General features: G+C 41.1%; 1 protein-coding gene across 2 annotated transcripts; it reads left to right on the plus strand.

The window, feature by feature from the left end:
* Nucleotides 1-536: 536 nt before the first annotated feature.
* cass4 (Cas scaffold protein family member 4) lies at nt 537-24,742 on the plus strand. Of its 2 annotated transcripts, XM_047348045.1 has the most exons (7): nt 537-692; nt 17,468-17,860; nt 18,481-18,564; nt 18,667-18,777; nt 19,761-21,056; nt 21,179-21,253; nt 23,842-24,742. In XM_047348045.1, exons 1-7 carry the CDS (start codon nt 690-692, stop codon nt 24,256-24,258), a joined length of 2,379 nt encoding a protein of 792 aa, XP_047204001.1. In that variant the 5' UTR covers nt 537-689; the 3' UTR covers nt 24,259-24,742. The 2 variants fall into 2 exon arrangements, with proteins under 2 accessions (XP_047204001.1, XP_047204002.1); XM_047348046.1 differs by lacking the exon at nt 18,481-18,564.
* The last annotated feature ends 1,105 nt before the right edge of the window (nt 24,743-25,847 follow it).

Consider the following 25,847-nt stretch of genomic DNA (forward strand, 5'->3'; position numbering starts at 1 on the left):
AAGTTCCTGTTTAGAGCTCATAACCAAAGCTATGGTAATATTCTGTAGATATTTTAAGATTGTAGTTGTTGCAAAGTGCAACAGTCTGTAGGGCCCACAACTGGGCAGTAATCACCACAGTGCGCTCAGGTTGACACTGTCTGCTCTAAAGAACGTCTTGGAGGAAAAAAATCAGATATTTCAAAGAACTTCCCTGACACTGTTGTCCAGACAACACTAATAAAACCGACAGGAATTTCCAGCTTCAAACAACCCCCTACATCCTCTCCCTTACTCATACAATATCCTCATAAATTAGTTACACCTTTGGTGGAATATGCCTAAGAATTAGGAAAAAACCATTCAGAAAATAGTCAGGAAATTAGTAAAAAGTCACATACTTCTGCTTTACAAGGAGGTTCTGTGAAGTCAAGTTCTATGAAGGCTAAGGGACAGAAGTGTTGGAGTTGCAGACTTAAATGTGGGGGTTGGGGTGTGCCGCCTAACCAATGGGGCTGCAGGAAAGGCTCTCGGTGTCTGACAGGGAGCTCCGCCTTGCTGGGCTTTCAGTGACAGCTCAGACAATATGCTTGAGACGCAGCGGAGGAATAAACCCAGGCTCTTCACACACTCTCCTGCTTGAGATGGTGGAGTGAAGAAACACTCTGTGGACAGACTTTCTACCTCTGTTTGAACACAGCTTCAGAACCATGGTGAGTACTGCTGCAGCTACCGTTGGGCTTTATTTCGCCTGCAGGATGTTTGTTTTTAAGTAGTCCTGATGTGCTTATCTGTGTCCCGCTTTACCTTGTGTCGCTGGTCATCTGCTGGGATGTGCTGGTGTTTTTTTTGGCACACGCGCAGCCTTACAGCCCCGTGTGCTGCTCTTCTGTAGGCTGTAACCTGAGACAGCTGATCCTGACAGAGCTGAGAGTCCAACTTTGAGATCCTCATTGACACAAAAGCCTGCAGAAGAGTGATTATTGGCTAAGGCTACTCAGAAACCAATCAGACAGAACATGGGTCCTGCTCAGCTTCTGTTGTTGGCATCATGTTTCCTTTGAGGTTTAATGTCATGCCCCTCCGCTAGAAGCTCTCTACGTTTAACCAGTGTGTGACTACAAAGTGAACCACTGCAGCTTCAGTTGAGACTGGAGGCTTTAGAAGTTGAAACAATACCAAAGTACTTTTTAATATTTCTTTTTAGGTCAGATAAAATATCCCAGAAGAAGCAGAGTTGTCAAGAAGGTAGTCAGGAACAGCTGGGAGAAGCATTAAAGTTTCCCCAATAAGAGAAAAATGGATATGAAGTTCCCTCATAGAGGTCCTGGATGGCAGCCTGTAGGATCACTTTGTGTTTAAAAATGTCCTATAGTTAAAGTAACAGCAACATGACCTCATCCAATGTTTCACTGTTGTGTGAAAGGAAATGCATCATTCTGATAATTCCCCTGCTCATCATTACCCACTACATATAAATAGACTGGATAGGTTGATGAGTAACTTGACTGAACCAAATAACCGTCTGTTCTGCAGGGTTTTTTGGAATTGGGGTTTGACTCTTTCAGTTTAATGGAGACTATTTATGGACGTCTCGTGCTGCTGTCAGGTTTAATCATCGGGGAACAGCAGGGAGCAGAACCTTTGGCATGTAAACATCTTCACTTATTGGAGGGTAGGACACCATCAGTGTGAAAGATGCTGGTGTTTTTCAGAACTAAGAACCAAAGTTAACTCTGCTTTAAGTTGGCTTTTAAGGCAGTTCAGGAGGAGAATCTTCCATAGGTTAAAATTTCTCCCTTTGTAGGAAACCGTTAAAAAACAAATTGTGTTATGGAAGACACCCAGAGCTAGCTGGAAGAACTACAGATCCCGTCTGGTCTTGGAATGTTGTGGGATCCCCAGAATGACCTGGGGTGAGTGATGTCTGGGTTTCCTTTCTGGACCCATTACCCCTGTGACCCAGTCTCCGATACGTGGAAGATGATGGATGGATTCTGTAAAGTAAAAGGAGCTCTGTGTGCAGATGAAGCTATCTTAAAAACAGTCTGTCTGTAGCCTGGAAGGTTAGAACACAAACCCCAAAAAGTCCTTTTTATGTGGAGCCCAGTACCTGGAACACAGTCTGTCCAGCAGCAGGTAGTCCACATTTCTGCAGTCTGACTCTGCTTCTGGCTGTTGGGAGGGAGCTGGATGGAGATATCACCAGACAATTTCAACAACTAGCTTAGAAGTGCCCTGATCCTGTGGAAGTCTTCCAGAAAGCCGGATGGTGCAGGAACAGGAAGGCCAAGCAGAGTTAAGGCTGGGGTGCCATCTAGTAGGTTTCCTCTAGAAAAAACTGACTTCAAGGCAGTCTGATATACGAATAACTGGCTCTAACAGTCAATGGCCCTGAGCTATGCATCTGCTCATATGAGGAACACAAGAAATACTAGAACATGGAACCAGAAAATAAACACTGCATTCCCCACCAGTGGATGTAATAGATTCTAACGTTGAATCTGCTGTTTTCAATTCCTTTTTTCCATCTTTATGCTCACCTTCTTTCCCTTCCTGCTGCTGTGCTAATTATTCATTAGATAATACAAGTTCAAGTTAGAAAGGCTGCCGCAAAATTAAAATATATATTTACTCTCTAAAGCTTTACAGCCATATTTCATGTTGCCATGGCAATGCATTGCACCTGCTGGAGTACAAAGACTTCAGGTATATATATCCAGCTTTTTTTCTATCTTTTTCTCTGGCCACCGCGTGATGTCATATGCCTATTTAGTACATCATCTTTTTATTACAGTGCAGTGATGCCAGTTGTGTGTGCAGGATGACTAAACTATGAAAAGTAACAAAAAAACTTTGACTCATTCCCCAAAATGATCCAAATAAGTCATTCCCACTGGACCTGGTCATTGTGCAAATGAACAAGTTGCATGTGAAGTAAAAAAGCCACTACTGATTTTACATGTTGCACAGGACGAGTGTGAGTAAGTGATGTGTATAAATAAACCAGAATGTAAGCAGTGAGATACATTCCTGCCAAGGACTGCTCTGCTCTTTGGAGCTCCGCCTGTGCAACAGTTTTCCACCTCAGGCATCCTGCAGACTGTCATGCATGTGCCCGGTGCCACGTGTTGCAGTGAATGTTGCACCATTGCTCCTCATTCTGATCACTGCTGCTAGACACAGGTGAAAGCACAATGCTCACTATAACATGCATTCCCTTCTGCTGAAGTCTGCTGATAAAAATAATTTTTTGTTTCTTACAAAGTTACAGAGAAACCACACATCTTTGGTAGACGTCAACAATGTCTGCTCATTCTAGAAGCTTAGCCTGGTTTATCAAAATTGTATAGATTGTAATTACAGTGCCCACTGTTGTCCAGTCTACAGACTGTTTATGAATTAATTTATTAATGTTTTATGTAGTTCATCACATTGAATTGTTTACCCTTAAACCAGAGCCAGTAGAAGCCATGTGTGAAGTTCTGTTTGCAGAAAGGAAACTGGTTATTTTGACTTTTCTTATAAATTTGTGACGGTCGTCAGAGTCTTTGCATCTTACACTCAAACAGGTTAAAAGGATATTTGGCTGATGCTTGAGCCTTTACTCTGACACTCCTCCTTTTTGGTCACACTCTGCTCCTGTGCTTTGGCTCAGAGGTTTACTGCTCGAACATCTCAACAGATGTTGCATCGATTAAAATATTTTCACTGTTTCAATCATAAGTTAAATGTGGAATTTGCTGGCTGATCAAAGAACGTTAATAGCTTAACTGGATTTAGGTTGAAGTCATCCAGCTCAAAGTATTTCTACGTGAATTAAACTCAAATCAGTCAGTGTAAAGTAAATGTTGCTGTATAAAATGAACAAATATGACATCACCTTAGGCATTTCTGGTGATGAAACAGGATTATCAGCCTGTCCACGTTTGAGTTACTGCAAAGATCAACTCTGTGGAATGCTGATGATCCTTCAAAAGCTGTTTACAAGTAGAGTGTGTGTGTGTGTGTGTGTGTGTTCGTTCCTGTCTTGGCATCACAGTGAGAACCATTTTCCCGATTTCACCATCAAATTGAGGACCGTTTGTACCAAAGTGAAGACATTTTGCTGGTCCTCACGACCTATTTTGCTAACGGTTAGGTTTAGGACTAAGGTGTGAATTGAGTTTAGGTTAAGGTTAGGGTTAGGCATGCACTGGTAATAGTTAGGTTTAGGGTTATTGTCAGGGTTAGGGCATAGAAAGGGTTGAAAATGACTGAAAATCAATGGAAGTCAATGGGAGTCAACAGATGGTCCTCACTACATATAGCAAAACAAGAGTGTGTGTGTGTGTGTGTGTTTGACATTGTTCTCACTGTTTGAGTTGTGGAGAATGTTGACCAAGGTCAATGTCCACAAAGCACATCCCAGGTTCATTACAAACTATGGAGGAGAAATGAATTCCCAACATATAAAAACAAATTCTGTGTTCTCACCTCTCAGTTTGTCCATCTAATGTAGCTTATTAGAATTTCACACAGAATCAAGGGAAAATGTAAGATGTCATATTTACAGGATAACTTCCTGTCTGAATTCAGAGAGAGCAGCTGCTCTCAGCTCTGAGTTTCTCTTCCTTCAGTAAACCTCTACTTTGACCAGATGTGATCTACAAATCGGGAACTTTGTGCAGCCTCTGGCAGGCATCTGAAGGTATGATGGATGAGGCGCTGACTTGACGCCGGGGTTCTGCCCACAGTGTGGGCTGATTCTAGTGTTATTGCCTCTGTTTAAATGGAATGGTGACCTGGTGGGTTTAGTTACAGAATTTTTTAGAGTGAGGTTGTGTTAGAAGCATATTAGCAGTTAATATTTTGAGGTCTTCGTTTAGTCTAGATTTTGATTGGTTGGTCCAGGAGGCTGAAGGTAAAGGCTAGTCTGAGTGGCCAAACCAAAGGAGACCTCTGCCATCTTAAAATAACACCAACCTTCAAACCGCTGTCCTGTTTGCAGTTAATTACACTGAAGCTGATCATTAACACAGGAGGTGGAGGTTGAAGGCGGTGCACCACCAATGATCTTCCCATGCATGAAAAATTGAACATCTAAAATATTTCATGTGATAGTACTTATAGAGTACTTTAAACCTCAGACTAAACTACAATAGAACCTGTTAAAATATTGTTAAAGTTTTACACCACTTTCATTTTATCAGATGGATACTCTGACTGGAAACACTTTCATCATTTCCATCTTAGTGTGTGTTTCCAGAGGTGGGTAGTAGTACGTAGTTACATTAACTCTTACATTTACTGGAAGAACTGTATTAAAAAAAATGTGCTGCTAGTATTAGTTTTATTGCATCATACTTTTTATTTCTACTTTAGTAAAAATATAGTACTACTACTTATCCCACCTCTGTTTTTCCTCACACAGAAAGATAATTCCTACCTCCATCATCCATGTAAATATCCACGGGTTTCTGTGTAAATAACTGTCCAATGCAAACTTGATTATTTCCAGAGGATTCTTTTTTTTTTCTCTCAATGTTGTGCTCTGAAGGCAGCATTTCAGTTTTTTGGGGTTGTTTTTCTTTTTTTAGAAATTGTGGCCTTAATTCCCAATAATCAGACAGGAAACAGGCAGAGAGGGAAGACATGCACCAAAGGTTACAAGGCTGGGAATCATAGCCAAGACAGCAGCATCATCTCCATATATGGGTTTGCCTGCTCGACCACAACACCATGCACCTCCACAAAGGCAACCTTTTTAATCATAATAATAAATCAATACCAGTTTGCTAATTGTTTTTATTTTAATCATTGCCTTTGACTTTATACAGTGCCTCATTTTTTAACTTACCACAGTTTGCATAACTGGTTGTATTCAGAAGCAATGAATGTTCCTTTCTTCCCTTTGGTTAGAGTTCTGCAACAGTCCTTGGTGCTATGTGACTTGGTGCTATGTGACTTATGTTGGTAAACTCATGGCGGCGTGTGGTAACTTGGGGTCAATACTAAGTCATGTATAACTGGGTCATAGCAGCTTCTGATCAGATGTTTTCGTCTCTCATTTTAAAATGAACAGTTTATCACCCAGTTTACTATGTGTGAATGTCTTTCTGATCAGCTCTGGTAGCACCACATGTGAAGACACTGATTCATTATAAAGTCTGTTACTCCCTAATTTACGGTTACAGTATGTTGTGATAGTCGTTTCATTTTTTTTTCCGGGTAGCATGCAAAAACAATAGCCAACAGTAAAGCTGAAGATATAGTACCAGTTCTAATGTTAATGACAGTGATGCTGTCTGTTTACAGAATGTATTGAAAAATCCCTTCCCCTCATCCATTCCCTCCCCACTCAATTCTCAGCACTACTTGAGAGGTAAAGAATATTGTTTAATAAAATCTGCTTTTTGCAACATTTTTAGGCAAAAATGTTAAATGAACCTACTTTATGAGACTGTGTGATAGTTTCATAGCAACAATCCAGAAATCAGCCATTGCCATGACACATTTTTATGTGATAGAAGAGAAACTATTTATTTTAAAGCACTTATCAGATTGTGAATATGACGTATCAGTTATATGCATCTGCTGGTTCAAACTTATTTCTTCTAAGCATTCAACAAGTCTAATGGACTAATTCTGGATGAACTTCACACACTGCTGTAGATCTACAGTGGAGAAGACAAGTATTTGATACACTGCTGATTTTGCAGGTTTTTGCAAAGCATGTAGAAGTCTTTAATTTTTATCGTATGAACACTTTAACTGTGAGTGATGGAATCTAAAACAAAAATTCCAAAAATCACATTGTTATTTTTAAGTAATTAATTGGCATTTAATTGCGTGACATAAGTATTTGTTCACCTACCAACCAGTAGGAATCCTGGCTCTCACAGGCCTGTAAGTTCTTCTTTAAGCAGCCCTCCTGTTCTCCACTCATTACCTGTATTAACTGCACCTGTTTGAACTCGTTATCTGTATAAAAGACATCTGTCCACACACTCAATCAAACTCCAACCTCTCCACAATGGCCAAGACCAGAGAGCTGTGTAAGGAAATCAGGTATAAAATAGTAGATCTGCACAAGGTTGGGATGGGCTACAGGAAAATAGCCAAGCAGCTTGGTGAGAAGACAACTGTTGGCGCAATTATAAGAAAATAGAAGTAGTTTAAGATGACGGTCAATCTCCCTCAGTCTGGGGCTCCATGCAAGATCTCACCTTGTGGGGCATCAATGATCATGAAGGTGAGGGATCTGCCCAGAACTACATGGCAGGAACTAGTCAATAACCTGAAGAGAGCTGGGACCACAGTCTCAAAGAAGACCATTAGCAACACACTATGCCGCCATGGATTAAAATCCTGCAGCGCACGCAAGGATCCCCTGCTCAAGCCAACACATGTCCAGGCCTAATGTTTACCAATGACCATCTGGATGATCCAGAAGAGGAATGGGAGAAGATCATGTGGTCTGATGAGACAAAAATAGAACTTTTTTGTCTGAATTCCACTCACTGTGTTTGGAAGAAGAAGAAGGATGAGTACAACCCCAAGAACACCATCCCTAACGTAAAGCATGGAGGTGGAAACATTCTTTGGGAATGCTTTTCTGCAAAGGGGACAGGACGACTGCACTATATTGAGGGGATGATGGATGGGGTCATGCATCTGGAGATCTTAGCCAACAACCTCCTTCCCTCATTAAAGCCATTGAAGATAGGTCGTTGCTGGGTCTTCCAGCATGACAACGACCACACAGCACACAGCCAGGGTAACTAAGGAGTGGTTCCGTAAGAAGCATCTCAAGGTCAGTGCCTAGTCAGTGTCCAGACCTGAACCCAATCGAAACTCTTTGGAGGGAGCTAAAAGTCCGTATTACCCAGCGACAGCCCCGAAACCTGAAGGATCTGGAGAAGATCTGTATAAAGGAGTGGTCCAAAATCCCTGCTGCAGTGTGTGTAAACCTCGTCAAGAACTACAGGAAACGTCTGATATCTGGAACTGCAAACAAAAGTTTCTGTACCAAGTTTTGTTTTTGTGATGTATCAAATACTTATGTCATGCAATAAAATGCAAATTAATTACTTAAAAATCACACAATGTGATTTCTTGGATTTTTGTTTTCAATTCAATCACTCACAATTAAAGAGTACCTATGATAAAAATGAAAGACATCTACATGCTTTGCAAGTGGGAAAACCTGCAAAATCAGCAGTGAATCAAAAATTTGTTCTCCCCACTGTAGTTAAGGAGTGGAGTTGGATCGAATTACATTTGTCATCTCAGTCTCTGTTTGCAAAATCTGACCCTAATTGCCCTTAATGCCTACACCTTGTCTTTATCTTCATTGGCCGTGTTGGGCCCAGTCATAGGAGGAACAACAAAGGACTTCTACACAGAAAACAAAAGAGACTAGTAAAAACTTAGAATCCAAAAAATGCACAGCATTATTTCCATTTTCATGACAGCTCCCAGGAAGCAGGAGTTTCACTGCTAGAATACCAGTGACTTCATAGAGCTACAAAACTCTGGCATGCAGCAGTGTTCTTTCGCTTTACCCACCGCCTCCACAGGTGGCATTGGGGAGGACAAACACGGGAAAGTCTGGATCTCACAGGCCAAGTAAGACTGCATCTTTGAAGAAACCTATGATTCAGTATAAAGTATGGTCTGCTGTTCGTGTACATGGTGACTGTACCCTGGCTGAAAATAAGACTTGTTGTCTTTACCTTTCTGTCTGAGCTCCTGCAGAAAATAATATGAACCAGATTCCCCAAGAGGAGCTGTTGTCCCAATTACGTTAACAAAGCGGTTTTTCCCCAATGCTCTGGGGGAATACGGTATAGAAACCTCCACTCCAGTCTGAGTAGACACTCATCCTAATCCTGCATGCTGCCTGTGTGCACTAGTCCGAGCAATTCACTTGGACCTCCTGTCCTACTGTTCATCAGAACGGTTCACGCAGGAGGTGGTGTCTGTCCAGAGATAGAACAACTTAGGATAGAACAATTTAAATATTGTTTATTTAATTGTGTTTGCTTTGATGTGATGCATGAACAGTGTTGGGTTGGGGCAGGCCTGCGCTGACTAATATACATCAAATGTGTCCACAAACTGTGTTAGTTATCCCTAATGCTAAAAAGCTTAAGCTCTAATACTAACACAGTAATAACTGTTAGTTGTGCTGTGTTTACAGCATAGCTCAGTCTGTCTGCGCTACAAAACCTAACCCTCATTGCACAACAAGCTGAGAGGCTAGAGCTTATGGAGAGAGATGGGGGTCATTTTCTAACAGTGAAGAGCAGAAAGAGTAAATGTGGGTTAATTGTAATCAGTTATGGCATATTTCAGCCACAACTGAATAACAACATAACAATTGAATTTTAATAAAATGTTTCCTGATTTTGTGCAGGGTTTTCTTTTCTTGCAGAACCTCTCATCAAAAGAGCAAGATTATTTTTTGAGGTTTTGACATCAAATAAGACTGCTGCTGTTTACTGAAACAACCAAGATCTACATTTAGCTGTATATGGATCTTGTGCCTCTTTTTCAGGAACATTAGTATTTAGTTTAAACATGAACCATGTAACTATGTAAATATAAAAGTTAAGTAGAAGTTATTGTATCTAAAACAGGTAGATTAGGGTTAGACTATTGATGGTTTCAGCTGTTAGTAACAAACCCCATTATTCAATGAAATCGCCAAAACCATCGTTTTCCTCCAAGCTCTGCTTAAAACTTAGCAGCTGTGGTTTAGAAACATAGTGAACAGTAGTGATGTCTGATGTCAGTTCTCAAGGGTCAGTGTTCAGCCTAAACCAAAAAGGGACATTATGACATCCTGAGGATGTAACTCAGCCATATTAATAAACTGTGTTCGAGAAGAGAAACATTTAAAACATCTTGGCACCTGAAGACTGGACTTGAACCCCTGATATTTGGCGTGTTGTCTGACCTGAAGCTCTAATCCAGTTTTAGAAGCTCTTTTTGCTCTTCAACCAGTGAACTAATGCAAATTTGTCAACAAGACGCATGTCAAGGACACGGAGACAGGGAGGGACAAGCAGGGGACAAGCAAAGGCAGCTGGGTTTCTGAAAGCCAGCTGTCAGTGGGACTGATCCAAACAGCCAGGCGTGTGCAGGAATCCCAGAGTCACAGCTGAAACTAACATTGTTACTGTACTATGTGATCCACACACAGACAATCGCTGCCAACATAAGGCCGAGCAGGCAGGGGGTTGTGCTCAGGAAACCGATTGTTTCAAAGGTCAGCTTGTGGTTTGAGCAATGTCTTAATATGGAATTTAAACAGTAAAAACTAGATCAAACTGTGGTGGAAGCGATATTTTTGAAATTACCACTTTTATTTTCTTTATACATTGTACCATGACATAAAAAACATGAACATCAGACAAAGAGGATGTAGTGAAAGCAACGGTCATACAACAACCAATGGTCTGTTTTCCAAAGGGAAAGTACAAAGTAAACCTTAAAGGCCCAATCACTGATGTCATTCGACCCATTGTATTTCACCTGCATGTCTGTAGCATGACCCAGAGGATTAGGAAGAGAGTGTGTGTGTGTGTGATGAGCAGGACCAGGGTCTGCTGTGGTGAGTGTGCTCCACAGGCCTGCATCCCGACAGGTGCAGAGTGTGTTGATTTCTGATGGTGAATGGGTTCTTTGTTGCAGAGGATTCTCTCTCAGAGAGGGCCAGGCGAGGTCTGCTGGGTTTATTCCTGGCTCTGTAGCACACATCTTCGCATGTGTGACGCTGACATTCAATAACAGGAATGTACAAATATAACAGGGTGGCTAAACGGTATCTTAATGTTTTTTCCTGTATGCGCTTAGAGTAGCAGCTCTTCTTTATATTCAGTCAGAGATTTATTGGTGTAAGGTTCCACTGACCATTCAATGTTCAAGTTCAGAACATCATAACTGAGCTACATTCTCTCCACAATGACATTTCTGAGACTAAGTGAGTGCAGGTTTTTAAATCTCTATATTGAATAATATATTATGATTTTATTTGGAAGTGATGTAAAGTGCTTGAGTTATTAAACGCTGGTGAAGTGTTCCAGGGGGCATCCGGAACAAATGTCCAAGCCAACTCAGCTGACTCCTCTCGATGTGGAGAAGCAGCGGCTCTACTCCGAGCTCCTCTCAGATGGCCGGTCTCCTCACCGTATCTCGAAGGGAGTGCCCGGCCACCCTGTGAAGGAAACTCATTTCATCCACTTAAATCTTTCAGTCATGACCCAAAGTTCATGCCCATAGGTGAGAGCAGGAACGTAGTCCGACCAGTAAATTGTGAACTTCATCTTTCAGTTCAGTTCTCTCTTCACCACAACAGACCAGTGCAGTGTCCGCATTACTGCAGCGCAGGCACCGATCCATCTGTTCAATTCCTTCTCCATTCTCCCCCTACTCATGAACGAGAGCCTGAGATATTTGAACTCCTCCACTTGAGGCAGGAGCTCCCTTCCAACCCAGAGAGGGCAGGCCACCCTTTTCCGGTCAGGAACCATGGCCTCGGACTCGGAGGAGTTGATACTTACTCCTGCCACTTTGCACTCGGCCGCGAACCGCCCCAGTGCATACTGTAGGACTTGGCTAGAGGGAGCCAGCAGGACCATGTCTGCTGCAAAAAAAAAGAGACAAAATCCACTGGTCCCCAAACCAGACACCCTCCAGCCCTTGGCTGCGCCTAGAAACCCTGTCCATAAAAGTTATGTACAGGACCAGTGACAAAGGGCAGCCCTGCCGGAGTCCAACATGCACTGAGAACAGGTCCGACTTAATGCTGGCAATAAATACCAAACTCCTACTCCACTTGTATGGACACCAGATGACCCCCAATAAAGGGCCCCGGACTCTGTACTCCAGGAGCATCCCCCACAAGGCACCAAGAGGGACACAGTCGAAACCTTTCTTCAGGTCCACGAAGCACCTGTGGACCAGTTGGGCAAACTCCCATGAACCCTCAATCACCATATAGAGTGTATAAAGCTGGTCCTGGGTTCCACGGGGACAAAAACCACACTGCTCCTCCTGAGGCTGAGGTTCAACCATCGGCCAAACTCTCCTCTCTAACACCCTGGCATGCGCCTGCCCAAGGAGGCTGAGAAGTGGGACCACCACCCCGATATAAAATAACAGCACCACACAGAAACAGATTGAGACAGATGCAGCAACTTTAAAATGGTTGTAATTTGAACTGGCATTTTGGTCATCACCCATATTCTTTAAGTTGAATTTTGAAGAAGGTATTTGGAGCTAAGCTATGAGTAATATAATAATTATTTTTACAAGTTATAATATTGTGTACTGTACTGGACTGAGAGAGACATGCTTCAACACATGCAATGTTCTTCAGTTTATAAAACACTTGTAAAAATATAATGTTTGTGAAGCTTACATTTGAATCAAATATGTCACCTATTTCTTTGTCACGAACTCAAAGGTTAATTAACAGTGTCTGAAGTTTTGCTGTGAGTTTTTCTATGTAATGGTCCAGAACCAGAATCAGCTTTCTTGGCCATTCTTGTGCACACAAACAAGAAATTCAAATTCAGTACAACTATGATCTCTATACACAAAATAAATATTAGTATAAAAATTTGGTGGGAAATAAATTTTTTTTTTCAAGAGAATGTGTATATAGCTCCTGTGGAAGGTTGTACTTCTTGAGTTGTCACAGGAAGTACAGTCTCTGCTGGACCTTCTTCCGAACAGTGTCTGTGTGTGAGGACGACCTCAGGTCTCGAGAAAGGGTGGCTCCTAGCAACTGGAAATGATCCACAGAAGACACAGTGTTGTTGAGGATAGTGAGGGGAGTTTGGGGGGTGGTTCTCCAGAAGTACTACATAATTTCCACAGTCTCAAGCGAGTTAAGCTCAAGGTGATTCTGATCGCACTACTGGACCAGCCTATCCACCTCCATAAGGCGCTGAGAGTTTTTATATTGGAGAAGATGCGTCCTAGCCTCACCTAGCTTCTTGTGGAAGTCAAACAACAACAACAAAAACGTTTTTTTCCTAACAGAAAAAGGAACTTCTCTTCCATCTGTGATGTAATATCGGCAATGATGTTGAAATGCATCAATTAGTTGTGTGTCGTTAGGGGAGATGGGAATACAGAGCTGCGTGTCATCAGCATTGCTATGAAAATGAATGCCTTGCCTCTTATTGACACCACCAGTGGTAGCATGTTAACAATTGTAGGGCCTAAAATTGAGCCACTTGATACTTGTTAGTTTAAGTCATAATATTTAAGTGAATTTCCTAAATTTACAAATAATTTTCAGAGAGGTGATTTATTAGTTTGAAGATATACTGTGAAGTTCCATATGTTCTAACCTGTCCCATAGCATGGTGTTGTCGACAGTATCAAAGGCTTTTTAATAAACAGATCTATTTATGTTTTTTTCCAGGATTTTCCATGATTGCTGTTTTTTTGGTGAAACACGTATTCCTGCGGATTTGTTAGATGTGTCTAACTAACCAGAGCAGTTATGGACAATTTTAAGCATCACAAGTCTCAAGTAGTTCGCCTCAACTTGTCAAAATGTTCCATTATAGATTTTACACCTCCTTCTTCCTGCATCTGTTGAGTATTTATAGTTTGTCACCAATTTATTTTTCAACTAAAATTGTCAATTTAGAAACAGGGTTAATGTAGGTGTCAAACCTTTGCTGCTTGCTCCGTCATAGGTAGTTGCCCCCACATGCTTTCATTAGCGCAAAACATGTAAATGACATTTGTCAGCCACCTACATGCATGTTAACATTTTCAGTTTCTAAAACCGTGTGTTTTGCATGAACATATCTTTACAGTAAAACCTGCAAACATTTTTCTCAGTAATAAGACTCATGCATACACCCGTGCAACAAATCTGACCACTAAATGTTGGCTGTGAACCCATTAGGCTTTGCGGTTTTAGTTTAGAAATATAAGTCATCACCCAAAGCCTTGTTTCACTGACAGCTTTTTCACCACAAGAGCCAGCACAGCATAACAGGATATCACTATTGCAAACTTCCCCACATCTCCTGTAGCCTTGTCAGGCTTGGAGTTCTTACATTTAGAACATAGCATGGCACTTGTATGATGACGAAGAAGGGATGCTTTCAGACAAAGCAATAGCAATTCTTCTGTGAAGACTTAAAACATAATGAGCAAAATGGGCTCCAGTTGCACAAGCCTGCAAGAGGAACTATAAAGAAACTTCATTTATCTTTCTGTAGAAGGTCCAAACGGGAAGTGAAAATACAGAGAACCAATATGTCATTCAAAACCAAAACTACAACAACAAAAACTACTTGGAGCACAGAGCTTATTTTACAGGGAGTCTAGTTGTGGGAATTGTAATTGTTGCATATCGGGACTTTTTTTTTCTCCAAAGAGCCTCAATTTAATGTGTCAAACATTGCTGTTTTATTTAAGTCAGAGTAAGGTTCCTTTAGGAGTGTCCTTTAGGACTTGCTACAATGGGGTAAAAAAACGATCAAAAATAGTCTTAACAGGGTCTTGCTGGGGTGTCCTCTCCTGTGGTGTATTGTGGACACCGTGAGTTCCCTGTTGTCCATGATAGAGCAAGAGAAACCCTTGGGGGTCTGAAGAATGCACAACACCTCTGCCATGAGTGGTGTGGTCCTCGGATTTAGGGTGGAGCATCGGTAGCAGTGACAGTGTATAGATGACGTGGGGGCCAGCATAGCCTTGTTATCAAGAGTTTGAAGCAGTACTTGCTATGCCAGGAAGCATATTGAGTTTATAGTACTTCAGGGACATGGGAAAAATACCAGTGAAAAACAATTTTGGCAAGTACCTTGGAGTGCAGCACTGTCATTAAGAGGTTTTTGAAATCTCCCACAATACAGCCACATTCTAATAGGTTGTTTAGGATGTGGAGAGTAAAGTTGGGTCTTCATTCTTCAATAGGTTCAGTTTAGAAGCAAGTTCAGCATCCTTCTCTCCTGCTCACAGCCAAACAGACATCCCACCCTCCTTTGACCCACAGCTGTCCAGTAACACCTCAAATGTTTTATCTTCCATCTCAGCCATGGACCCTTCTGCTTCTACATGTTTGCCTTCAACCAAATCAGAATATGCTGATGCTCCCTTTGCCTCCCCCTTCCACCTGTGTGTTTCAAGAAGTCAGATGAAGAGACAACTGGAAAGACTGAACCAGAACAAGGCTGCAGGTCCAGATCATGTCAGCCCTATAGTCCTGAAGGCCTGTGCAGAGCAGCTCTGTGGAATTCTGCAGCACCTCTTCAACCTTAGCCTGGCCCAGAAGAAGGTGCCAGTGTTGTGGAAGACCTCATGTCTTGTTCTGTTACCAAATAAAACTCACCAATTAGTCTTCAATGACTATAGACCTGTTGCCCTGACATCCCATCATGAAGGTCCTAGAGAGACTCTTGTTGACCCACCTGAATAAGCAAACGATAAACTATCAGGACCTCCTTCAGTTTGGTTATCGCTGTGGAGTTGGAGTTGAAGATGCCATCATACACCTGCTTCAACAAACCCACTGTCATCTGGACAAAGCCAGCAGCACTGTGAGGATCATGTTCTTTGATTTCTCCAGTGCATTTAACACAATTCAACCTGATTTGCTTTGTCAGAAACTCCAGAAGACTCTTCATTAAGATTGCCTTAGGTGCATTAAAATGTTTAACCAATTGTGAATTTACATACTGTGTGCCAGATGGATGAAAATACAAAGTAGTGTTTTGTACTTTTTGCCCTTTGGACCCTATTTCTAATGGGAGTTTTAAATGGCAAATTTTCTAAATTCCTATTGCAGCTAAGCTGTACTGCATGGCTGATGTTTTGGGCATTCAACAGTGAAAACAGATTTAACAGCACATTTAACTGCACTGCAGTAGGCAGTTAACCCTTTGTAGCTAAACCAAAAACAAAGCTAATGGTGCTGTGCTCTGTTCATCCGAAGCAGAGTACAGCTCAGACGTGGCAGTTATACAGCAATCAGACAGGAAAAAGGGTGGAAAGGAAGAGGAAGAAATGCAGCACACAGCCCAAAACTGGGAACCAAATCTAACTGCATCAAGGACTATAGCCTCTGCACATGGTGCATGCACTCAAACTAAGCCACCAGCGCCCCAGAGTTTCTAAGAAACAAGTAGTTAATGGTGATGTTTTATCTGCAAAAATTTGATTTTATTGCACTTTTACCAAAACTAGAACAAAGCTTGATAAATTGAGACGAGGAGAGAAAAGAGCCTGATGATAAGATCCAGTGATTCACAGGAAGTGTGGAGCTTGTGGAGGAGATGCTGTCAACTTGGTCTGCAGAAGACTTCTTTCTCTAATGGCTGCATAAGTATCTGCAGCAGCACAGCGCAGTCAGAGAAATTTCAACTGAGCTAAGTGCAGTTCAAGCTTCACAGAGCTACATGCACCTCCACACCTTGGTGGAATTGCAGGTGTTGTTGCTCTTTCTCTAGTGCAATGACGCTATTGAACGGAAAATGTGACACAAATAAAAGGATTTAGGGTGCAGCAGAGATGGTGCAGTCATTGTTGTGCAAGCCCCATTAGCCTCTTGCTAGCTTGTAGACAAGATGAACAAGTAAACAATTTATTATTTTATTTCCACCCTGTATTGTGCTGCTACAGCTATAATATTGTTAGCATCTCTGGCTATCAGACTTCCACAATACATTGAATCACAGTCTTCAGTGCAATTTCTGTGTGCAACTACTCACAAAGTACTGCCTAGATGCAATGCTTGATATCCTATAACATTTTGTAATGCATTCAAACTCTGCTTGCCCATTATATATTTAGCCAGTTGGATGGACTTCTACTGTCTTTTATCCACATACCTAATAAAACAAAGACATTGGTGACCATAATGCTAAAGCTCAGGCAGAGTTATAGGGTTATTGTGATAATGGAAAATAAGTCAAAAAAGAGAAGCATTTGTGTTGAAGTAACGAATATCCATGGCAATATTCAGCAATAATATTACACTTTCATATTTCCTGAATATCATGCAGCCCTGCAGCCTATGAGATAATCAAATTCTCCTGTATAGTTGCTGCTGAATTGAGCTGCTTTATCTTTTAGTTCCAGCAGACATTCAGTTTCCTTTGCTAATGCGAAGTACAAAAACAACAGAAATAAATTAGCTTTAAATTACTAACTTGATGGCTGAGAATGACATACTAATGTGTCCCTTTGAGAAATGGTGTATCCAGAAAAACAAAACAATATGAAATAATGCCTATTTTTTGCTTTCCTCTCCGGAATGTACATCACACTGACAGACATCCTCTGTTTGTCTCAGCAGGACTCCTGACACGTATAGGTTACAGTTTAAGGCTTTACCTAAAGCCAGTATTACAGATCTGTATAGAAACAAAGAACATTTTCATGAGGTTATGATGAGTCATGTCTTTTGTCATTTTCTAACATATTGCCTGTTTTTTCATCCTCATCTCAGTATCGTTGTTCTGTGTTTCAGAGCAAATTTGCTAAAGCTCTGTACGACAACACCGCAGAGTGTGGCGACGAACTGGCCTTCAGAAAGGGTGACATCGTCACAGTGATGGAACAAAATGTGTCCGACACCAGTGGATGGTGGAAGTGTTCCCTGTATGGCCGGCAAGGACTAGCCCCTGCAAATCGACTAGAGCTCCTGGCGCAGACAGTGGCTGCAGCAGGAGACATAAGGCATGATGCAGAAAAACCCACATTAAATAATGCTAAAAGTGATGTCAAAGTACAAAATATCTACCAGATCCCAAGCACACCCAGACCCATCAGCAGCCCCACCTACGAACGCATGGAGATGGGCTACCAGGTTCGAATCCTGTCAACACTGAGGCAGAACACAGACCGACCTGACCTAAACATGGTACAGACTTTTCATTTTTGGGACTGTATATGGTTTAGATAAAAAGATAAATGTGGTTACATATCTTTTGGTCTAACATCAAACCTGGCCCTACTGTGGAAGGGTAAACCTGCATAATTGAAAATATTAACTGTTGGAGAAATGCAAAGCTGTGAAACTCCTACTGGCAAAAGAGCTTACATATGGGGACCAGGGGGCTCTCTGTAAGGACAGGCATGCAGCAACATGGGCTTTATGGGCCTGTAAAAGACAAACAGACAGAAACTTCAGACACTTTTAATGGCAAACAACATTCCCTGCTGCCTGGGACCCCAGAAACACACAAGAATTTGTATGAGTGTAGAGTGTTGGGAAGAAATACACCCACATGTTCATGATTTCCTCTTCTGCTGGAGGGTAGTCCTGTTCCCCTCGACAGTAGCCACCCAATATCTTCTGAGCAGCATGGTTTCTATTACAAAGCTGTGTTAATTGGCCAAGCGTATGCATAATAGGCCTCTCAACAGGTCTCAGAGAAAAACACTGTCCCCATAAATGTGTTGATGCAGAGGTCAGTGAGGTAGCTGCAACTTTTGATCAAAGTCAACCTCAGCATTAACAGCTTGCTGTTATGTCTGCAGCCTTCATTCTCCAGCACTGCATGCAGTCCAAAAGTGGAAGTTTATGATGTCCCATGCCAAGCAAGACGAGCTACTCTTTTTGTTGTGAGGACACTTATTGAACCAAATTGATTATATTTTTAAATGTTGCTATCTGTGTGGGCTTTTATCAGATATCTTTATGATCGTTTGATTTTTCTTTTGCAGGAATCATCACCTCCGAGCCAAATACCAAAATCTCTTGCTTCAGTTTCAGAGCCAGAGAACACATCTGACATTCCACAGCAATTAAGGTCCAACAATCAAAGAGACTCTTACGTATGTTTTTTGTTTTCTGAAATTAATGAGGTTAAGGTTCTATCAATGTTTTGTAATGCAAACTCACTATCAGGAATGTGATATATAGTCAATCATTGTAAGACTGTTACCTTGCAGCAAGAAGGCCCTGGGTTTAAATCCTATCAGAGGCCTTTGTGTAAGGAGTTGCATGTTCTTCCAATGCATGTGTTGGTTCTCTCCCATTACCCTGTCCTTCTTACACTGTCCAAAACCATACATGGTTGTTGAACTGCTCACACTAAATTGCCCTTAAGTAGGAGTCTCTCCTGTGTGTCCATGTGTTGCCCTTCAATATGTCCGGAGTTCACCCCATCCCTCATATATTGACGACTGGAGATATGCACCATCCCCTGGTGACCCTGTAAGGAGTAAGCGGGTATGATGGATGGATGGATGGATGGATGGATGGACGGACGGATCAGCCATTTTATTGCTCCCAGTCTCCTCCAGACTGTACTGCCATGACTTCCTATTGAAGAAGTTTCAATTCAATATCCATTTCCAATACTGGTCCACAATTTCAAACAGTCTCTTTCTGACAACTGGTGACAGAAAACACTGACAGAAGTAGAGCACATAGAAGCATATTAGCATCATTTATTTAAAGATTATTGAAATGTAATCATTTTGCATTTTTAAGACAGTTCTTAGCAACTACTGACAAATGTGGATTGATTTGGGCCATCTCTGGTAATCAAACAAACATGCAGTTTGTATGTTCTTGTTCAAACTTTCGCCTATATCCCTGCATGTGACACAACTAAAGTTGTGATGATGTGTTCGGTTTATATGTTGGTTTAAAACCAGGGCTACCATGAATAATCTACAGAACCTGCCACACCTTCCTTGGTACTTTTTGCAAACTTGATTATTGCTATAAACCCTTTTTGTGAAATGATCAATTCATTACATTGTTTTGTTCTACAGAACTATAGGACTAACAATTTAATTGTTTTTTAAAGGTTTATGCAGTTCCACCACCTCTGGCTCAGGACCCAAACTATGACACCCCTGTTCCCTCAGGCTCAGAATACCAACATAAAATCACCAGTGGATGCAGCAGTCTTCCTAATCCCAGCAAGCAGGAATGGATTTATGATGTACCAGTAGGTTCCGAGAAGCAAAGTATTACCCAAGGCAACTATGACACCTTGCCATCCAGAGCATGGTCAGAGCACATCTACGACACTATTCCTGTTCAAAGAAAAACATCAGATTTTTTGATTTATGATTCACCAAAACCCTGCACTCCTGGCATGCCAAGTCCTCCCAATTTATTCCCTCGCACCCAACTTTCAAACAAACCCACAACTACACAGCCAACAGAGGAGTTACTATATGCCGTTCCACCCAAAGAACACCCCCTCAACCAGGTGACCAGTGATCCTCTGGGAGATCATAAACCCCTTGAGAGAAGAGGTGATCCAAACAATACTTTAGAACTTAAAAAGGTGCGCCTGCAGCGGATGAGGAATTTTTTGGCTTGTACATCTTTCAATGACCTTTTGGGAGGTGGGAATACACTGGTGCTGGAGGATAAGCAATACAGACCAAGTCTCTCTGCAGGTGTTAATCAAAGAATCAGCACAGCCTCCAGCTCTTCCTCCAGCTCCTGTGACTCTCTGCCCTTAAGCTCATCTTCCCCTGAGCCTCTTCGAGAAGTGACAGTCTGTCAGGAAGAAGCTTGCCGGAAACTCCTTGAGCTTCAGGAATGTGTTTGTAGGGCTGTGCCTCAGCTCATGAACTTTGTAAGCAGCAACTGGAGGTGTAAAAACCATTTGGAGAAACACCTGAAAGAAATCAAGGAAGCAACAGAGGCAGTTGTTTCTACTGTGACATGCTTTCTAAACTTTGCTCTTGACATTAAGGGTAATGCCTGTCGTTTAACTGATACTAATCTGCAGACCAGGCTTCATAAACAGCTGTCCATAGTAGAGGATTCTGGTGTGATCCTACAGCAAACAGCAAGCTTTCTAAACACGGCGGGCTGGGCCCTCGACACACTCTGTCAGGACCCAAGCCAGATGCAGAACCCTGACCAACTTGAACGTTTTGTGATGGTGGCGCGCACTGTACCAGATGATGTCAAGCGCCTGGTGTCCATCATCTATGGAAACAGTAAGCTTCTTTTTAAAGCTACTCAAAAAGATCGAGAACCTGTAAGCAGAAAAAGTCCACCACAGACCAAGAAACATCCTGATAAAACGGAGCTAGGACAAGATTCAGAAGAGGATGACAATGACTACGTAGAGCTAGAGGTGAAAATTTCTAAAGTTTTGTGTCATCATACATAATATAAGACTAGTTATTTATGTTGGACTTCAATCTTCAAGCTCAAAGTATAATTGCTAATGCTGCTAATGTTTTCTATTTTTCTTAGAGAAAGATTGAGGAAAGGTTGCCAGAGGAAGTGCAAAAAGGGCCAGAAGAAAACATCTCACCATGCTCTAAAAGTGTATGCAACAAAACAACTCTTTTTCTCTTACCAATTTTATCTTTTGTTTATCATTTTGCATATGTCTGTCTACCCCTTAGCAGTACAGTAGCTAGAAGCACTTAGAGAAGAGTTTCATGCAGAGTACAGTCGCAAAAGTTTCCATGTCCTTAAATTCTTTCATATTTAAAAAACAAATCACAACAACAAACTTTAATGCAGTTCCTTGGGAAGGTATGTGATCGACAGAACGTAGTGAGTAAGTGTGAAGTGGAATGAAAATAATATGTGGTTTTCAAAGCATTTTACAAATGAAAGTCTGGCATGCGTTTGTATTCAGTCCTCCTGAGTCAGTACTTAATAGAACCACATTGGGCTGCAGGTCTTTTTGGGGTATGTCTATCAGCCTCAAACATCTACAGATGGACGTTTTTGCTCATTCAGTCACATTGGATGGAGAGTATCTGTGAACATCAGTTTTCAAGTCTTGCCACAGATCCTCAGCTGGATTTATGTCCAGACTTTGACTAGCCAATTTTAAAGCATGACTATGTTGTGATGTAAACCACAAGATTGTAGCTCCTGTAGCTCCAGCTCTATGTTTAGGGATGTTGTCCTGTTGGAAGATGAACCTCCACCACAATATCAAGTCTTTTTCAGCCTCCAACAGGCTCTTTTTCAGGATTGTCTTGTGTTTAGCTCCATCCATCTTCCCATCAGCTCTGACCAGTTTTCCATTTCTTATCCTCTTTGAATTCCTCCCATGCCTAAGATGTTGCCTTTGCAACCACAACATCTTCAGCCCTCTTGGCTACCTGGTATGTGTCTGCTGCTTCAGGAGTCCCCAAGAACAACAGGGTCCTAAAGGCCTCCTTCAGTCTGAAAGCTTTCATCATCACCAGCATCCAATGACAACAGCTCCTGGAGGGTGTATCTGCAATAGAGGTCCTAAACATGGTCCATTCAGATTCCACATCCCCAGCCTTTCCTGGAACATCAGATAAACTCTCCTGTAGGTGGTAGTTGAAGGTCTCCTGCATATGGGCCTCTGCCAGACATTCCTAGTTCACCCTCCCCACTTATTTACCAGATCTGCTGCAAGCTTCCACCGACACCAGATCAAACTCACCACCAGTTGGTGATCAGTTAACAATCTTGCCCCAATTTTCACCCAAGTGCTCAAGACTGCAAGTCTGATGACACAATTACAAAATCAATGACTGACCTTTATCCCAAGGTGGTCTGGTACTAAGTACACTTAGGAACTACCTTGGGCTTGAAAATGGTGTTCCTTATTTATGCCCCATGTCAAGCACAGATGTTTAATAACAAAACCCCACACATAATCACATCAGGGAGGCCATTTCTCAAAATCGCACCCTCCCAGGTAGCTAGTCATTGACCACATGGGCATTTAAGTCCCTCAGGGGCACAAGAGATTTGCCAGCTTGTACCCCTTTCATGAAACTCGAGAGACTCCGAAGATGTCGGGTAATCTAAATTGTTGTTTAGTTCATAAGCACAGGTGACGGTCGGAACCTTTACTGTTGCAACTTGACACGACAAAGAGGCGACCCGCTCACTCCAACATTAAGGCTTTCAGCCCGGGACAGTAAGTATCGCCACACCCACCCGATACCTCTCTACCTGAGTAACCTTGGGGAGGGACTCAAGCCAAACTAATTGGTACTGCTCAACCTCCCACAGCAGCTAGGGCTCCTTATCTGCCTATGAAGGGAAATTCTTTGTCTCTAGAGCCAGATTGTGATGCTGAGAACTGGCAAGTGTAGGTTTCCACCTTCGCCTGTTACCCTAACTCACACAGCACCTCAACATCCCTCCCCGCAGGTGGTAGGGACAAGTGGAGATGGCTTCCAGTAGCTTTTTAGAGCTGGGACTGGCTGAGAGAAGCTGAGGTGGTGACGCTGTTCCAAAGACCACCCCCTCTTTCTTTGTCCTGCCCTGTTCGTTTTTACATTTCCAGCTTCATGTTGAGGAGAAAAATACAATACAGCGACCAAGGAATGTAAAAAAGAAAGATGGGAATAAATGGGTTCAGGAAAATCTGTTGGGTAAGAAAATACAATAGGGATAAGAAAATAAAAGATAAAAGAAAATGAAGATAAGAAAATATATCAAATAATATATTTTTTAAGAAAAAACTTGTTCTAAATATATTTGAGTGGTAATAAATATGAAAGAAATAAAGGGGGCAGGAAAAATAAAATAGCAAGAAATTCACTTGTATTGAACAAACAATGAAAAAAGTATGATTGAAAATTTGTGGCTTAAATAAAATATAAGCATCATAGCAAATAGATAAATTACAACAGTTAAATATTAAAATAGAAATCTATATTTATATCTGATCAATTGATCACTTATTGAATATCTTCTTTTTCTTATTTTGTTGCATTTTATGACACTCTATATGTCTAGCTACTTTTTAATTATTTTATTAAGTCATTTATTTATTTCTGTATGTATTCCTAATTATGGCAGGATTGGTCCTCCATACATGCCTTTTATCAAGCCAAAGTTATAAGAAAATGCTCTTAATTGTTGATTAAATAAAGGTTAAGAAAATGTATTATTTTTTTATCTTTTAGGGTGAGAATAAGCACAACTCGTCTGACTCCAGCAGTAGCACAGAAAAACATCAGCCACCTTCCCTGTCAGAGCACTGTCGGCTTTATTTTGGAGCTCTTCAAAAAGCTATTGGGGGATTTGTGGAAAGCCTTCAAAATAACCAGCCACCAGAGAAATTCATCTCACACAGTAAGCTGGTCATCATGGTAGGCCAGAGACTGGTGGACACTCTTTGCAGGGAGGCCCAACGTCGGGGGTCCTGCCAAAGTCTCCTGTGTAAGAGTGGCCACCTGTGTGCTCTCCTCAAGCAACTGGCCGTGGCCACCAAGAAGGCGGCTGTGCACTACCCAGACAAGCAGGCTCTTCTTGAAGTCCAAGAGTTTGCAAAGGAACTATCCCAAAGAGCACAGCATTTCCGGGTATCACTCGCCCTCTGAGAGTGTATGCATCAAACTTATTTGATCATAGAGCAAAGGCAGATGTATCATCCATCAGCTGTTAGCTTTTTCTTTGTTTAATTGTTTTAATTTTTATGACATCTGAGCCACAACTTTTGATAAATGTGTTAATAACAAATACAGTTGTTTAAAATGGTAAACACGGATGAGTAGCCGAGTTTCCTTTGTAAAGAACATGGACGACTTAATTGCACATTTAAAACACAGTAATGTTAGTAACTTTCGAACAGAATTTTCTGGATAGGGTTAAAATGAGTTTTTTCTATATTCACCGCAACATTTCTGTGTACTGTAGTGTGTCATGTTAGGTTATCATTTAAATTTTTAGTTAAAGAGAACTATTTCTCCAAGGTAAATACTCTGTCATTTGTAAATATATTGTAAATTTTGTTTATAAAATGTCCTCAGTATTTTCAAAGATTAATGTCAAAAATAGTGTCATTAAAAATTTAAAACTTGAAAACCTAACAATCTTATCTATCTATCTATCTATCTATCTATCTATCTATCTATCTATCTATCTATCTATCTACATATCTATCTATCTATCTATCTATCTATCTATCTATCTATCTATCTATCTATCTATCTATCTATCTATCTATCTATCTATCTATCTATCTATCTATCTATCTATCTATCTATCTATCTATCTATCTATCTATCTATCTATCTATCTATCTATCTATCTATCTATCTATCTATCTATCTATCTATCTATCTATCTATCTATCTATCTATCTATCTATCTATCTATCTATCTATCTATCTATCTATCTATCTATCTATCTATCTATCTATCTATCTATCTATCTATCTATCTATCTATCTATCTATCTATCTATCTATCTATCTATCTATCTATCTATCTATCTATCTATCTATCCGCCAGAGCGTGTCAGCTGAAGGTAGGGTAAGGGTGTACCCAGGCTTACACCTTTTGAGAAAAGGTGTAACAAATATCTATTAACATAACCTTATATCTCTCACCCCCTCTTACCCCCAGCAGCCTCTTAATTTTTGGTCTTTTTCCCTGCCATATCTCTGCTTCTGGACTTCATTTCAGGCAACCCCAAGCACTGACAATGATTTCACTCTATCTGTTTCTGTGACATGCACTGTACACTTTTAGTGATACACGCACAACTATGGGCACACTAAGGTTTCTCACATGGAATGTGCATGGACCTGCCGCCAGGGAGAAAAAGTTTAAAATTTTAATCAGCTTGAAAGACTACAGGCAGATGTTGTCTTATTACAAGAGATTCATAAATCTGCCACAGCTGCAAATGATCTTAAATCACCTGAGTTTCCTAATCTGTTTTCTGCCTGCTATAATTCTAGGCAAAGGGGAGTAGCAATCTTAATTCACAAAAATGTAAACTTTACAGTATTAGACACAGTTACAGATCCAGAGGGTAGATTTATAATAATAAAAATATCTATACATAACCAAAAGATATGTATTGTCAGTATATATGCCCCAAATGTTGATGACCCCCCATTCTTCCATTCTTTTTTTTCTGCACTGTCTAAAACACTTGGATTGCTCACTTCTTCTTGGGGGC

The sequence above is a fragment of the Girardinichthys multiradiatus genome, chromosome 20 (assembly GCF_021462225.1).
Source record: "Girardinichthys multiradiatus isolate DD_20200921_A chromosome 20, DD_fGirMul_XY1, whole genome shotgun sequence".
Taxonomy (NCBI): Eukaryota; Metazoa; Chordata; class Actinopteri; order Cyprinodontiformes; family Goodeidae; genus Girardinichthys; species Girardinichthys multiradiatus.